This window comes from Syngnathoides biaculeatus, chromosome 2 (genome assembly GCF_019802595.1).
Source record: "Syngnathoides biaculeatus isolate LvHL_M chromosome 2, ASM1980259v1, whole genome shotgun sequence".
NCBI classification, from domain to species: Eukaryota; Metazoa; Chordata; class Actinopteri; order Syngnathiformes; family Syngnathidae; genus Syngnathoides; species Syngnathoides biaculeatus.
The window spans coordinates 20,158,483-20,174,647 of NC_084641.1; the positions used below are offsets into that span (position 1 = coordinate 20,158,483).

The 16,165-nt window shown below is 40.9% G+C and overlaps 1 protein-coding gene and 1 non-coding gene across 3 annotated transcripts in view; both read right to left on the reverse strand.

The window, feature by feature from the left end:
- arfgef2 (ADP-ribosylation factor guanine nucleotide-exchange factor 2 (brefeldin A-inhibited)) overlaps window positions 1-16,165 on the reverse strand; it is a 42,069-nt gene that overhangs the window by 7,683 nt on the left and 18,221 nt on the right. Inside the window, exons 14-31 of one of the 2 annotated variants that reach the window (XM_061839932.1) lie at window positions 14,374-14,563; window positions 14,179-14,290; window positions 12,981-13,186; window positions 12,045-12,129; window positions 11,230-11,401; window positions 10,995-11,140; window positions 8,967-9,095; window positions 8,700-8,858; window positions 8,459-8,606; window positions 6,322-6,418; window positions 6,202-6,242; window positions 5,942-6,111; window positions 5,227-5,378; window positions 4,961-5,133; window positions 3,194-3,354; window positions 2,991-3,121; window positions 962-1,091; window positions 726-861 (exon numbers count right to left, since the gene is read on the reverse strand). In XM_061839932.1, coding sequence (XP_061695916.1) covers window positions 726-861; window positions 962-1,091; window positions 2,991-3,121; window positions 3,194-3,354; window positions 4,961-5,133; window positions 5,227-5,378; window positions 5,942-6,111; window positions 6,202-6,242; window positions 6,322-6,418; window positions 8,459-8,606; window positions 8,700-8,858; window positions 8,967-9,095; window positions 10,995-11,140; window positions 11,230-11,401; window positions 12,045-12,129; window positions 12,981-13,186; window positions 14,179-14,290; window positions 14,374-14,563 — 2,538 coding nt within the window. Of the gene's footprint in view, window positions 1-725; window positions 862-961; window positions 1,092-2,990; window positions 3,122-3,193; window positions 3,355-4,960; window positions 5,134-5,226; window positions 5,379-5,941; window positions 6,112-6,201; window positions 6,243-6,321; window positions 6,419-8,458; window positions 8,607-8,699; window positions 8,859-8,966; window positions 9,096-10,994; window positions 11,147-11,229; window positions 11,402-12,044; window positions 12,130-12,980; window positions 13,187-14,178; window positions 14,291-14,373; window positions 14,564-16,165 lie in introns of both variants that reach the window. The other variant, XM_061839924.1, reaches the window with a different exon arrangement.
- Window positions 1,955-2,027, reverse strand: trnai-gau (transfer RNA isoleucine (anticodon GAU)). The gene has a single exon. It is a non-coding gene; the product is annotated as a tRNA-Ile (tRNA).

The window sequence follows — 16,165 nt, forward strand, 5'->3', positions numbered from 1 at the left end:
AACAACAGAAAACAGACAGATTCTGAGGAGACCCTCACAACATGTGTGGGCCTGCCGGGTCAAACTGACATCTTTCCTAAAGTCTTGCCACTTTGTTGTTCTTTGTTCTGTATGTCGTACCAGCAGCACCGTCTGCCAGGGAAAAAGTCCTTGAGTGTTTTTTTTTTTTTTTTTTTTTAACGCACTTGGCCAAGTAAAGCTGATTCTGATTCCCCGGTGATGATCAGTCGACAGCTATCCCTCTCTCCTCACCTGATTGTCCAAGACCTGCAGATGCAAGTCCGATGACATGACCACAAAGCTGCTCATCAAAGTGCAGCCTGGCATGTCCTGGTCCCAGGTGCACATATGGACAGCCTTATGTTTGGGCATGGTGTTCGTTTTGGACAATCTACAATGAGGCCTAAAGTCCAACAACAGAACACCGTTGTTTGGTCAAGAGGTAGAAACAACAGCCAGGACCTGTCCCCCCCCCAACCAAACGCGGTGGAAGGCTATCCTCTCGTCCACTGAGGTGAACTTCAACGTAAAGGCGGTGAGCTGGGGGGGCAATAACTATTGCCTCTCACCGTGGGCAACTCCAGAGAGGCAGAGTGTCCGACTCCTCTCAAAAGGACTGGTACATGTATGGGTCCCCATTAGTTTTTGTGCGTCTCAGGTGTGGAGATGCACATCAAACGAGAACCCTGTAGTCGTGATTGCACCATCGGAAATATATCACCCACCTTGCCGGACACACCACTGGAGCTGTGTGAAGATGTCCGACAGCAGGATCTCATTGAGAGGCTCGTAAAATTGTGTGAAGACGTCACAGATGGCATAAAGCGCATGGTTGCATGTTGTCGTCATCCACTCAGTTTTCTGAAAGTACACAAATTAGGTCCAAGTAATTCCTTACAGCAAAAAAAGATGGCTTAAAGTACTTCTATTCTATCCTGATCCCAAAAGAGAAACATTCCACCTCTGTCTGCTGCTCCGGGAGCTTCATGTTGTCAAAAATGCGGAAGACGATTCGGAAGAGGTCGTGCCACCAGTGTTTCTCGAAGGTGTGCCCGTAACTCTTCATGATCTCAAACATGACTGTCAGACCCCTGCCGGGAAAAAAAAAACCCAAATGTTTCAAAGCTGGCACAAAACGGAAACCAGGAAGGGGGCAACCTACTGACGATTACTGGCACAAACGGCAAACGCTGGCGTTAGGGTTATCGTTAATTTTGTTGTAAAATATTACAATTTAAAAATGTAAATTATTTGGGACAAATTTTCATGGCATTATTATACGCTTACGCTACTGAAATTTGTGTTCATCCAAGTGAAACTTTTATATGCACTGCAAGTACATACTGGGAGTGGAACGGTTCACAAAATCCAAAGTTCAGTTTGTATCTCGTTTTTGTGGGCACGGTTTTCAGTTCGGTACACGTGAACTCAGGAAAATCAGTTGCGTCTTGTATAGTTAGTTTAAAATGAAAATATATTCACATCTTTATTAATTATTGCACTTTAATTCAACTATTTTTTTCTTCTTCTGAAATATACATACACACACATACTATTACTTATACATCATATCATCTCACATGGTGGCAGGCAGAACATTCAAATACTCTTTCATTAGATGACAAACGGTAGAATAAACCGGTGTATCCACCTGTTGGAATTCATACACCAGAACAAGTTATGGGTACCTACAAATACATCAGCTTTGTGTTCAACTGAAGAAAAAAAAATCCACACTAAATACATTTGTGACAAAATTGAGACAAGACCATCATTTGAGAATTCAGACTTGAATATATTTTTATTTGGTGGGTTTCCTAGAAAGTAAGTAAGTTTCTTTCGGCTTGTCCCTTTCAGGGTCGCCACAGCGTGTCATCTCAGATGAACGCACATATGTTTGGCACAATTTTTTACACCGGATGCCCTTCCTGACGCAACCCTTCTCAGGGAGTGGAGGCCCCAGTGGGATACGAACCCACAACCCCTGGTTTATCAAACCAGTGCTCTAACCACTGAGCTACAGGGCCTCTTGGTGGGTTTCCTAGGATAGTTCCTTATCTGAACACGAAGCTGATGTATTTGTAGCGAGCAATTAGTCAAGTCAATTATGACTTGCAACAAGTGGATACACGGGTCTATTTTATCTTTTGCCATCCACTGGAAGATGAAGCCTTCTGCTGGTCACTATATGCTGCTAGAATATATAGAACAAATATATACAGTATTTTTGATCAGTAAAAAAATAGACAATAATGCTGTGAAGATCTACTCGGTTTTAACCTAACTATACAAGACAATGGATATCCCTGAGAAAGAGAGCGAGACAGAGCGAGAGAGAGAGAGAGCTAGCAAGAGAGAGCGAGAGACAGAGGTGTGTCTGTAAATAGTTTTCCATTGAATGGTAGGTAGCATTAAGATGGTGACGTTCTAAAACGAACTGGTTTGTAATTCAATATACTATGGGGTGCAATTATTCTTGCTGTGTGTTTAATTTCACAGTAAAAAAAAAGGGGGTTTGAATAAAGAGTTTAACACAATCAGGGAGGGCAACATGCATTAGGGTCATTAAAGGTGCTTTTACAATAACAGGAACTTGCATACAGGATTCGCACCATCCAGCAAAATCGTTTATCTTAGATCATGTCAGATTCACAATCCAATTTGGATTAATTGTCCAGCCTACGACAGCACGGTATCCAACGGGTTAGCACATCTCCCTCACAGTTCAAACATGCCCTCTCCTGTGTCAAGTTTGCATGTTCTCCACATGCCCGAGTTGGTTTTCTCTGGAAACGCCGGTTTCCTCCCACACCCCAAAAACATGCGTGGTAGGTTAATTGAAAACTGTAAACTACTAAATAACTACTGGGTGTAAATGTGAGTATGAATGATTATTTATACACGTAGCCACGACCCAAATGAGGATAAGCGGTACAGAAAATGCATGAATGCATGTCCAGCCCCATCGACCAAGTCTCATTAGCTCATACCTGGTACGCACATCCAACTTGCAGCGGTTGATGATACATGAAAGCTCAAACAGGATGGGAAACCATCCCCGAACCCAAACTCGATCTCCAGGTGCTACATTCATGTCATCACTGGTGTATTCCCTCAGCGCCTGTATAAAACGTAATGACACTATTACATATGATGGACTTCCACGTAGAGTTACCCAAAGCCTGAAGCCTACCTGTGGCCTTTCTGACACGTATTTGGCGCAGTGGCGAATCAGTCGGATGGCCTCCATGCTGGTGTCGGGAAAAGCTGCATTGCACACAAACTCGGAGAGGCATTTCACTGCATCTTGGAAGGAATCGATTGCAGCAGCAAAGTGCTCCCGGAATGTATTCACTGATGGGAGGAAGCATGGATAAGAGCAATAGAAAAGTTAGAAAAATGTTCAGGAAACAGTCAACTTTTCTGCCTCTCTCCATTTACGACACACGCATACCAAACATGACATACTTGTTCATACATCTCGATTGACACAAAAGCAGCGCCTAACAGTATTTCTCCTGCTGTTTGAGAAAACTTTCCACAGTCTCCACATTCTGTCAGTTTTGTTTTTGTTGCTGCACTCCGTGTTCTCCTGAATAATTTTTTTTTCCTTACCGCGGAGCCACAGTCACATGTTGAGAAATACAGGACACCTTTGTTCTCCTGTATTACTCTTGTTTTCAGTGTGTTTTTAACAGTAAGAAATCCTGGGTCACTCATCCTGTTTGTAAGTAAATTATATATATTGGCGAGTTGAAAAGGGCACAGTTCCAGCCAAGGCACAGTAACATCTGTGTATTGGGATAAAGTGTGACGTTTAAGATGTGGGACTCACTGCCTTTGTTGAGAGCAATTGTCAAATGCATCTAATTATCTGAATGCACAAAGTCACAACAGCTGTATGAAAGTGCACTATGGCCATGGGGGTAGAGGTGCAACAATGAATCGCTAAATATCAATCATTAAAAGTGTTTTGCTCATCGATTCATTGTGTCACCCACTTTGTGATGCATTACACACAGCATTGGAGCCAGACACTGCTCTCATAGGCATTTGCATCTCTACGCCAACAACTACGATGAATTTGGATGGTGTCAGAATTGCTGGTTAATGACTAGATCCCTATTAACCAATCACAAGCTCTGACACTTTCAAAAAGGGGTGCGGGGGGCTAAGACATATCGGATACACCTGAGTTATCACAGATTGCCGCATGTAGTATAAAATCACTTTTGCATCTCTCATCCAGAAAACTCCTGTGTGCACGTGTTTTATTGTATAAGTTTAAAACTGTTTAAAACCCAACTGCAGCGTCTACTTGATTCATTATATTGTCACAGAGATCCCAACTGTTATGATTTGGCTGTGTTTTGTCCAGCCAGTTGTCGTGTCCTCCGACATTCCGCCCAAGTAAAAAAATAGTCCACAAATACTGAGCCATGCGGTCATCGTGTAAATTACTTGAAGTTAGCCAGTGGGCAAGCAAGTGGTTAACACGACCTCGGCAAGTGATAAAATACATTTTTAAAAATTGGAATCTACCAACCAAATGTTATTATCATCATGTTTTTCTCTGTGTAACAAAAGTTTAGCTACTTGCTGCTACTGTGGCTAATACGGCATCGGTGCTCCTCGAAAAGTCAGTCATCAGCCTCCATGGAGACAAATGAGCCACAATTGTACCCTAGCACAAGAAGCATTTAACAGGATAAGACAACTACGCCATGCTAAACTGGCATTTAGTTGTTTACTGTCACCAAGCCCGAGAATAAGTGATTGTTGCTACCATTTATGAATTCTGAAAATGAGGAGCTTCATGATGAGATAAGAGGTAAGTTTTGAAATCAAGTGTTTCTGTCAATTTGAAGGACACATGTGAAAAAATCAAGAGCAACGCTATTGTTACACCTTTTATGCGCCATTTTGCATGGACGGCTTTAGGATGTGGGTGAAAACTCACCGACAATGTGGCCACTGGTCTGAAAGGCAAGCTCTACTATGGACTCGTCATGGTCAGATGCTGCCTGGTGAAATACAGAGAAGATGTTCTTCCAGCCTGAACGAATGTTGGCCGCTTGGGAGTTGACCATCTGTGCCACACACCTGATCACCATGTCTCTGATAGTGGGAGACCTGTGAGACAATACCCGAAAGAATGTCCATGAATCAATGAAGACAGTAAGGTAAACAAACATTACTTCACTGACATATGACAATGTTTTTCACCTGTTTTTCTTCATGATGTGCTCAAAAGGCCTAAGGAAGTCTTTCTGAAAGCGGAAATTTGCCAACTCTCCTTTTTCCAAGAATTTCATGGAGAGTTGCCTCAGTGAGTCCACTGCAAATATGGCTACATCCTCATTGGGGTTACAGCCAACCTTAGAAAAACACACAAAAGGGATCAGGCTGATTACTTTGAATGAGTTGGGCTTCTTGAAACAATTTAAGAGTAAGAAACGTGCCATTTTGATGACTGCGAAAGAGCAGTCATAACCAAAAAGAAAATAGATTTGTTTTCACTGTGTCAGAGGACATGCAAATCAAAAGGAAGGCACAAACTTATTGGCAGTTCATCTTTGTTGTGATAAAATAACTGACTTGAGTGCACGATTTCAGTTTTTAATTGTAATAGTACTGGTATTTTTTTATCACACATGCACGGACGCACATACAGGAAAAAAACCAAGGCGACATTAGGGTAAAGAAAAGCAATGGGGAACAGAGGATAATTGGATAAAAGTGCTATTCAGTGATTAATTACGAATCTGCATTGGGTAAGATGATGATGATGCGAATGATGAAGTGTGGTATTATGAATGAAAAATATTTGTGGAACCTCTGTGGTTTGCCCCCACTCCCCTCCCCCTTATCTTCCAAGAGCGGTGATGCCAGGGGTTATATAAGTAAGGCTCAACGCTCTACCACCTGTGAATCCACTGACCTTATTAAAGTGGTCCCCTATGACCTGCCAGATTCGAGACCACTGCAGCCTGATTCGGTTCATGTTGTAGTAAGAGATCTCCACTATCTTCTGTAGACTGAACATCCTGGGTTGATGTGCTGAGGCCAGCTCGTCCATGGAAACGGCACACAGCCACCTCACAAAGTCCACTACAGAACGACGAATGAGCAAAACAGCGGATGAGCAACTTGTCCAGCTTTGGAAGACGTCTCAGGAAAGGAAAGGGTGGGCTCGCTCACCAATCGCATTTCCATCCAGTCTGGTAGAACCAGTGAAGATCCTACAGTTTCAGGCCAAAAAAGGGTGCAAGAATGAATTAGCGGCCATACGATTATAATCATGCGAAGGCTCTGGCTCACCTGTCCACAGCTACAACAACACTCTGAGAGCTGGTCTCTCCCACTGACTCTTGGAGGTGAGCCATCTGGCGCTTGTCCTGATTTCCCACCAGGTTACCTGCAATACATTTAACATACCATCATGATAACTTTCAGCATTTTCCATCGTCTGGTTTTGTTATATTTGATGATTTGTTAACAGCAGCCATTAAAGTGGCAATTGAAACTGTCTGCAAAATGTAATCTTGGATTACACAGAGATAATCAGGCCAATACTCATGAAAGCCAGCTAAAACACAGAATAAACCAATTACATGTGGGAATTTTAATGTGAGTTCGATTATATGACAACAAACAATTTGCTGTGTCTGTAGGGCTGGACGATATGGTCTAAATATTAAACAGTATTTTTGATCAATTCTTCCTCTTCACTCAAAGAAAATAAAGTGACATTGTTCATGTTCTTAGCTTTTTCTCTCTCTTGATGCCCCAAAAATTGTAAACTTTTTTTGCAGATATTTTTCCCCATAACTTGCATCAACTTCCATATGCACCCGCACGCCATCGCACTCGCAAATCTGCACAGTCGAGCACGAAAAATCACACGCGTAAAATTTGTCATGAGTAGAATGACATAGATATTGAAAGACGTCGCTTATTTTGTGTAGTCTTGACCAATGCTCCCTCTAAGATGCACCACTGTGCAATTGCGCACGAGTCGCACACTTTCAGCGGACATGAAAACCGATCGAGCACAGTGAACCGCAACAAGTTTTTTTTTTTTTTAAACACGGAAGCACACGGTCTCTAACAAAGAGCTGCTGCTCAGTCTACTTCTATTGACACCGCCCCCCTCTGTTCTTAAAGAGATACAATCACAATTATAAACAGAACACACACGCGCAACTTTATATCTGCGGGCATGACTGGTGGACCACACCCGTAACTTTATATTTGCGGGCATGACTGACCACACACGTACATTTTTAAAATGTGAGTGACTGGAATACATATTTTTTTTCTTAACATATATTGTGAAAATAAGTGTTGTAAAATTTGACTTTTGTCAAAACACAAACATAATCCTTAACTACCAATAAAATGAGCTGTCTGAAAGTTGAACCACAGCCACTGTAACTCTTTCGTGCATTTTATGTAACTTAAGTTGCAAGGGTGGGGCATGGCGACTTCAGGAAAATATTGTCAACTACGAAGTACATACCTCCGGTCAAAAGATTCCAACGTTGATAAATAAAATATACAAATGGCCACGTCTTTGGCAATGTTCAGCACAAATGTCTCTTTGTCATCCTCTAAGCTACTTTATTGTCAGATGCAAAACCTGTGGTAATGATTCTGCTCATGTTGTCTGTTTCATTAAACTTGTGAGTTGCTTTTTGAAAAGTAGTTGTGACAGGAGCCATAAAAGTTGCAACATACAGTGACCAAATGTCGCAAACCGAGTAATATGCACGAGTACGACAGAACTCTTGCATGATGTACAAGTTTCCTTAACTGCTTTCATAAGTGGCTGAAAGATGGCTGCTGGTTTTGTGACGATTCAATATTTCTAATCACAGTTGGACGATGTAGCAACCTGGAAATCAAATGTATTGTACATAACTTTTACACATCTCCTGGAGTTTCTCATTTTATGTTCGTGTGTTTGACTGTCCTGCCCATTCAATAGATGGCTTAAAGTGCACTGGTGACTGTTTTCCTCCCTTTCACTTCACCAAGCAGCGACAATTCTATTGTGAAGAATTTTTTGTTTTTACAATTCAATAGTAAAATAAAGATGCTCTCCATATCAATAATCACAAACTCATTAGCTTGCCAGTGACGGGGACTGGATAAGTGTGGCAACTAATAAAGTGTAGCTAGGAGATTTTTATGTTTATCCACACTGGCTAAGACATTTTATGATCCAGTGCAAACCCTGAATAAGATACAGCTCATAAGTTGGGACTGCGTGAGTCAAGGGACCTCTGTAAACAAAAATGCATTGGTTAATCGCCCAGCCCTGTCTATGAGTGACTTGACCGGTACCTTACTAAGCTTACAAAATTCTGAATTTATGTATGCTGGAGTGATATAGCCACGAGTATATAGTAGTAGGAGAAAACTTTCCTGAAGATTTTTCGTTAGTGTTACCTACCCAGTCCAAGGGGCATGAATTCCTCTGTGCCAGAGGGTAAGCCCTTGATGGCGGCTTCCTTCTCTCGAACCACCCCTGATATGTAGCGCGTCTTCACCCCAGTGCCAATCAATTGAGCTAGTTCCAGTTGACTAATACACCTCAGGATCTATTATGAGGATGTTTTTATTACAATTCTGATGGGAATAATATTAAATATACCATGAAGTACTATCACAAGAAAGGACGCCAATGGACTGACCTCATGCCAGGAGTTGCCCAGGTAGTTTCCATCTGTATGTGCTACAGTGATGAGTGTCTTGATTGTGTCAATGTTTTTCTGCTTCATCTCAGTGATGCTGGAGCTGGCTGTCAGCAGGGTGAACCTGGCCAGGGCCTGTACATAGGCGTCCCGCTCCAGCTACACATGGGCCACGAGGTCGGTTAGTCTCAAAGAGGAATGACTCAACAAAAGAAAAAACAAATACGATTGTCGGCTCAAATCAAGGAGTACAGGAGCAATGCTCACCTGCATGCTGAAGATGCAGGCAATCCTAATGGCACACCGAATGCCCTCCAGACACAGTGAGGCCACATCTGGGTCATCACAGTCCTGAAGGCCCACACTGAATGCTGCCAATAAAGGGGTCCACGCCAGCTGGAAGTTGGAAATAGTTGCTCATTTTCAAATATGTTTAGAAATATGCACAAACCTTTTTCAAAACTGATCAAAATCTCCAACATTAACGTTTTCTGAATTCCCGCTCATCTTTCAAATATTTTCAGGGTTTACTGTATGACAGAAAAGTTATTAGGTCATACAAGGCTATAACTTGCCTTAACATTTACCGAGGTAGCATCCACATTTAATCTTCTTCCTCCTGAAAGTTTTCATTTGAAAGTTGTGCAGCTTGGGGGATTTTCTTGCATGTGAAATCATGTCATATATTTTTTAAATGAGAATGTATGATTTACATTTTCATTAAGTAAGAAAAACTTTTTTCAGTGGCCTACTGCCAAAGAGTAAGGGGTGTGGTAAACCACTTGTTCACTATTAATGTGAGCAGGTTCGTCGTGAGGACTTCCTAAATCAGTTTTCACAAATGCTGTCAATGTATACTGTGGAGATTAGACTGCCAGAAACAAAAAAGACGAACTAACTTGAGCATACCTTGGACCACTGGACATATAATTTCTTTTTTATTATGTTGTTTTCGGAGATTGGAAAATTAGCCAATCAGTTCCCTGGTTTTCTAGTATATGTTGCTGTTTCAGCAAGGCTATATTGACCGTAGGCTCAACATAAAAGTATTTGAGCATTTTTTTTTTAAATTGTTTTTTTTGCTTTTATGATGAAACATCACCGCAAAGGATATGCAATAAAGAATTTAAGTATGGACTTTAAGGTTTAATTTAAGACGATTCACAAAAATATGGCGGGAATGCATTTTATGCCCACCTGCATTCTGTGAAAATCTGTGATATTGAGAGAGCATGAAAAAAAAATAATGTATTTAAATGGTTTTGAACTGAACAGTATTACCAGGCCTTCACCACAGCACCCTTCACTTGCTGCCTTCAATTATGTCTTGACTGAGTGAAAAGCATACACTATTGACGTGTCATCACGCCACAAGCTGGCCGTTGAATAAAATTCCTGGTATTCTCACGGTAAAACTAAAGTGGATGATAGTTGAATGCTTCTTGGAATGTAACAACACAATTCAAGCAGAGCATTGTCAAAACTCAAATATCAAGAGATACCTGTAAAGATGCTTGTAAAGTACATAAGATTAAAGTGCGGCACAGTAGGCGTGTGGTTACTGCATCCACATTCCCTGTTCTGAGCTTAGAGTTCGAATCAAGGCTCCAGCCTTCCTGCGTAAAGTTTGCATGTTCTCGCTGTATGTGGATTTTCTCTGGTTACTCTAGTTTGCGCCCACAAAACATGCACGTTAGATTAATTGAAGACAAAATTGTCTGTAGGTGTTAATGTGAGTGCAAATGGTTGTGTGTCTATGTTTGTTAATAAATGCCCTGCGATTGGTTGGCAGCAACAGTCCAAGGTCCACTCACCATCTTGCACCAAGTTGGCTGGGACAGGCTGAAGCACCAGTGCGACCCTAATGAGTATAAGCAGTATGTAAAATTGGCAGATCTAGCTACATTATCTAACGTAAGGTAGCCATGTCAAGAAACTGATCAAGACAACAGGGCATGATTTTATCATGCTGAACACTAAAACTGTGGCAGCATGATCAGAAAAGTAGCACCAAGTGAAAATGACAGTAGTGAAGGCTTGACAAACCACCCTAGAGGCAACAGTTTGTTAATAAGCAACAGAATTTGGGTATTTGAACCCATAGAAAGAGGTAAAATAGCAGGAAAAGTTGAATAGTAAACGGCATATTGTTTTGAAACCTCCTTCATTAGAGTTTTCACCTCTATCACTGATTTATTTCCAATAAATTTATACTCGGTTACTGTCCAAATACTTCTGGACCTAAATGTATCCATGTTGTGAGTGCACAAGGTTAGAGTATACCAATCCCCGGACCTTGAACATAGGGCGGACGTGCTCCAGGTGTGTAGCGCTGAAGAAAGGGGCCTGAGCGTGGCTGACCGCCTCCATCAGAGCTTTAGCAGTCTTGGCCATCTGCTCCATCTCCATGTTGTACAACAGGCGACGCTGCTTCTCGCTAGCTACGCCTCAAGTAAAAGAAACGTGAGATGCCAACATGGATGGTAAAAAAAAGATGTGGCACACTGATTCAGAACAAAAAAACACTCACTCTGCTTGGTCGACTTGGGTGTGATTGAGAACTCTTTGCTCTCCTTCATAGCTATCTTCTTGCCGGCAATCTCATCATATATGGAGGATAAATACTCTTCGGGCAGATCCTTACTGTCATTAATTCCACGGTTCATCTTGATGTACTGCTCCTTTGTCATCTTATTCTTCACCTAAACACATCAACAACCGTGACTCTAAATGTGAAGACAAACCAGATGAACAAAGAAAAAAATACCCAAGATGCATTTAAGCACATTATAGGTATGTTGTGTACGAGCGCAGGGGATTGTAACTTTTGGTTGAGATACTAGCAAGAAAAGGTACTTATATCTACTAAATGTCATTGGATGAACTCATCTTTCTCAATTTTTTTTAATCTTTTAATTGGCAAAAAAAAAAGTATTGTGATTTCCAATGATTTTCTAAACAATCCCCATCCAACGCTTAAAGACAGGGCGTTTTTTTGTCAGTGTAATTCCTGAGAATAACGTGACGTCCATTGATAAAATTCAGCTATAACGCAGGAGGTCGGTGTATAGATCGGATGGTGTACAACTCAGACAATCCAAATTAGGATTGTAAAGCTTTAGAGGTCTGTGACCTACTGAGAGCCATTCTTGCTTTCTTCATTGCCGTGCTAACTGGATTTTCCTCTCTTAATTAACACACTCTTGTCATGAAAAAAAAGCCCACCACGTAGATACATGAATGATGCTTGCCTGTTTCTTTCCACGTTTTTTTTTTGTTACCTTAATGCAGCATTTAACATAGCAGCACACTATGCAGACCACACAAAAGAATCATTCTTTTTACCTGAGGACTATGCAGGTCTGTGGTGAGCATGATGATGGAATAGGCCAGCACATAAGCTGTATCTGCACTGGCAAACAAAGTTTGTCTGGAAAACAAAACAAAGCAAAAATTATCTACGTATGAGTGATAAAACGAGGGCCCTCACTAATCAAAGTCTCAAGGATTCTTCCTAAAAGTGTATGTAGGCAAAAAAATCCTGAGAATGTGTGGGACCAAAACCCAATCACACATATGCAGACATGCCCTGACTATGGAAGTAGATTAGTGCAACCAGGATTTGAATTTGAAATGTAAAGTGATCACATTTTGAATAGCTACAATTCGCTGTCTGAAATTCAACATGCTACAATTCGCTGTCTGAAATTCACCGTCTGTGCCACCAGGCAGAACAGCCAGCCAATCGCAAGTATGCTTTCTTAGTCACATCACGTCACATACTAAATAAGCGTAACTCGATTGGCTGGCTGTTCGGTTCTGACGTGAAGTAACCCTGCCTTGTGGCACAGACAGTGAACTGTAGACAGCAAATTGTATCCGGTTGAATTTCAGACAGCGAATTGTAGTCAGGTGAATTGTTAACATTGAAAAGTTACACTGAAATACAACTATTGAAAATGTGATCACTTTACATTTCAAATTCAAATCCTGTTTTCTGTGGCATTACAAATTCAAATCCCATTCCACTTTATATTTCAAATTCAAATCCTGGTGGCACTAATGGAAATCCATTCCCCAACTGTAGGCAATAAGTGGGAGGAATTGCAGCCCATCAAGGCGCTACCTAGCAGAAAATGAATGACAATATAAATATTGGTACTATTTTCAAAGAAGAAAGTTACATCAGAGTACATATTTTCAGGCCACCTTTTGTATGTACGCAGCATTGATAAGTGAGCTCCCAGGATATTAATCTCATGTAATATATAGCGCCCTCACCCCTGGTTGCACTCAAGGTAACGGGCAGCAAATTTCTCCATCAGCCTGTCAATCTTCTGGGCTTCCCCCGGCAGTCTGAATCCTTCCAAAAAGGCTCTGAGTGCCGAGACAAAGTCCCGCCCGCAGAAGTCCAGCTGGTCAACGTAGGAGTACATCACCTCTTTGTTCAACTTTATGTTTTCACCCAGGAACTCACCCACCTGGGTCTATAAATGCAAACACATAGTAGTAAGCAATGTAACTGAACTTCAATGTAATTTACACACATGGACAAAAAATGCCAGTACCCTCTGTTAGGCAAAGAAAAACCCTCAGCAGTCACAGGAATAACTTGAATCTGACAAATGGAAAAATGAATAAAAATCTGGTAACTGGCAACTGCCTCACAATTCTGAGGACTGGGGTTCAAGTCCTGGCCCTGCCTGTGAGGAGTTTGTATGTTCTTCCCATGCCAGCATGGCACTCCATTTTTCTCCCGTATCAAAGAAACATTCATGACAGGTTGATTGAAGACTAAATTGCCCGCAGGCGTGATTGTGTGTGTCAATGGTTGTTTTTTTTCTATGTGCCCTGCAAATGGCTGGCAACCAGTTCAGGGTGTACCCAGCCTCCTGCCTGACAATAGTTGGGATTGGCTCCAGCGCTCTTGCAACCCCTTGTGAGGATAAACTGTTCAGAAAATGGGTAGATGGGCAGATGAGAAATTAATTAAAAACAAGGCACTGCTGTTGACATTTGGTTTTAAAAAAAAAAAAAAAAAAAAAAAAAAAAAAACGAAAAAAAAAAAAAAAAAAAAAGGTCGACCAGGACAAAAATTATAGTAGCATTATCTTAATATTTAGTTGCACAACCTTTTGAGGCAATTGCTGCAATAAAACTATTTTTTAATCTTCTATTGATTCTTTTTCACCTCTCAGCAGGTATTTTGGCCCACTCTTCATGAGCAAACCTCTCCAGTTGTCTCAGACTTGAAGGGTGCTTTCTCCAGATGGAATGTTTGCGGTCTCCCACAGATATTAAATACTGTATGGATTAGATCACGGTTCATTCATTTGTACTGGTTAATTTTCATTCAGTTTTTATTCATTATTAATTATTTTGTGACCACTGTGGGTTTTTCATTTGATTAACATAGGGGTACCAGTTATTTTGGCCATGCGTGTATACCTAAAAAAGAATCCACCAGTAACTAACTCACTGTGTCCAATCTATCCTCCTGGTGAAGGAACTGTGCAATGTTTTCAGCTGTGGAACCCAACATGCCCTGGTCCTGTAAGTACTGAATACCCCGTTTTGGCTTTTTGTTAAAGCTGAGGGAAACGAGGTAAGAACAAGCAATCACATAAGTCCACTCCATTTTCTGAACAACAACCATAACTTTCAAAAGTCTCACAGTTCAATGCCATGCTCGATTATGTCCTTCTGCTGCTTGATTACTTCGTACTGCTCAGGGTGGTCCGGCTGAGAGAGCGGGACACCAGACGAGACCGTCGAGTCCAAGGAGTTGACACTGTCTCGCCGGCCTCCTGGCTGCTCCGGAAGCTTCAACTCTGACATTTCACTCTCAGATGGAGGATCCTGGCCTGCAAAACAAACACATACACACAGGGTTACGAAAACAAAATCTGTTATGAAGTTACCCATAATCCATCGTGTATAATGGGGATTTTTTCTCAAAATAAATCTTCAAGTCAAAACTGCATACTACACATATAGTGTTGTGGAAAAGTATTTGCTCCCCCTTGATTTCCGTTTTTTTTTTTAAACCAATTTGAATATCACTCAAAGACAACCCAAAGAAATACAAAATACAGTTTTAAAAATGACAATTTAATTCATTAAGGTTAAAAAAAAAATCCCAACGTTTTGGAACCTCTGAGAAAGTAATTGAGTAATCTTAACCCAAACCCTGAACTAATAACGGGTTGTAACAATAATTGGTGATGAGTCTTTCACATCGCTCTAGAGAAATTTTGTCCCACTCTTCTTTGCAGAATTGTTTCAACTCTGCCATATTGCAAGGTTTTCTCGCATGAAGTGCTTATTTAAGGACACACCACTGCATCTCAAATGGATTTAAATCTGGACTTTGACTTTGCCACTCCAAAACCTTAATTTTTTATTTTTTTTTGCCATTCATTGGTGGAATTTCTGGTGTGTTTTGGAGAAGACAAGAGACAGGAGAATTCATTGTCCCATCGATCACAGCGAGTTGTCCTAGTCCTGAGGCAGCAAATCAGCCCCAAATACTTTCTTACAAGCGGTCAGAAAGATTTGGCTTTTTTTTTGTGCTTGAATAAATTTCAATTGTCATTCGAAAACAGCATTTTGTATTTCTTTGGATTGTCTCTGAATGACATTAAAATTGGTTTGATTTGAAACCTCTGTGTGATGGATATGCAAAAAAAAAAAAGGGGGGGGGGCAAATATTTTTTCACAGGTACATAGTAAAAGTTTTACAATTCTTGAGCTGTACGGGTGGATATGTTATTTAGAGAAGCCATAAATTTGTTTTTAAATTTTAAAACAAGTAACTGTTCTTTTTAAATTCACATTTAAAGTACATTGGAAACTCGATAAAATGGACCTTTGGTTTCCATTTGTCACCAAAACTGACGTTGACAAAGTACGTCAGTTTTAGAAATGGCCGCTGTTACTTACTGACACTGTGAAGCAATGCAGGCAGAGGATAGGGCTAAAGTATTTCTGGGTTCCCTCAGTTTTAGCGGGGGCTACGTTATATGTTATATTGGTCTACATTAAAATGATTAAAAAAAAGTTCCCATTACGACAGCTGTTTGTTTACAACTTGACCTCAAAACACATGGTAGCTGGAAAATAGAAACTTGAAAGCCAAATTAAAATGGACCACCCCTCGGGTCTGGAACAGGATCCTCAGTCCCTTATGTTGGTGGTGGCCACTATCCAAGATTTTAAGGGTTGTAAATTCACTGAACATTTCTGCAGGGGCACTATAATTGGACCAGTTGACATTTTTCCAGGTGAGAAATTTTGCAGGATTGCAATCAGACCCAAATGGAAAGTTCATGACCCGGTTTGGGGCAGAACCATAAGGTTTGGGGAACAGGTACCAAAATACTTGAATTAGGATGGGCAAGATATTGTTGCGTTATGAAACACTAAATTATACCTTTTCCAGTTTTCTGAACACTTCATGGACTATT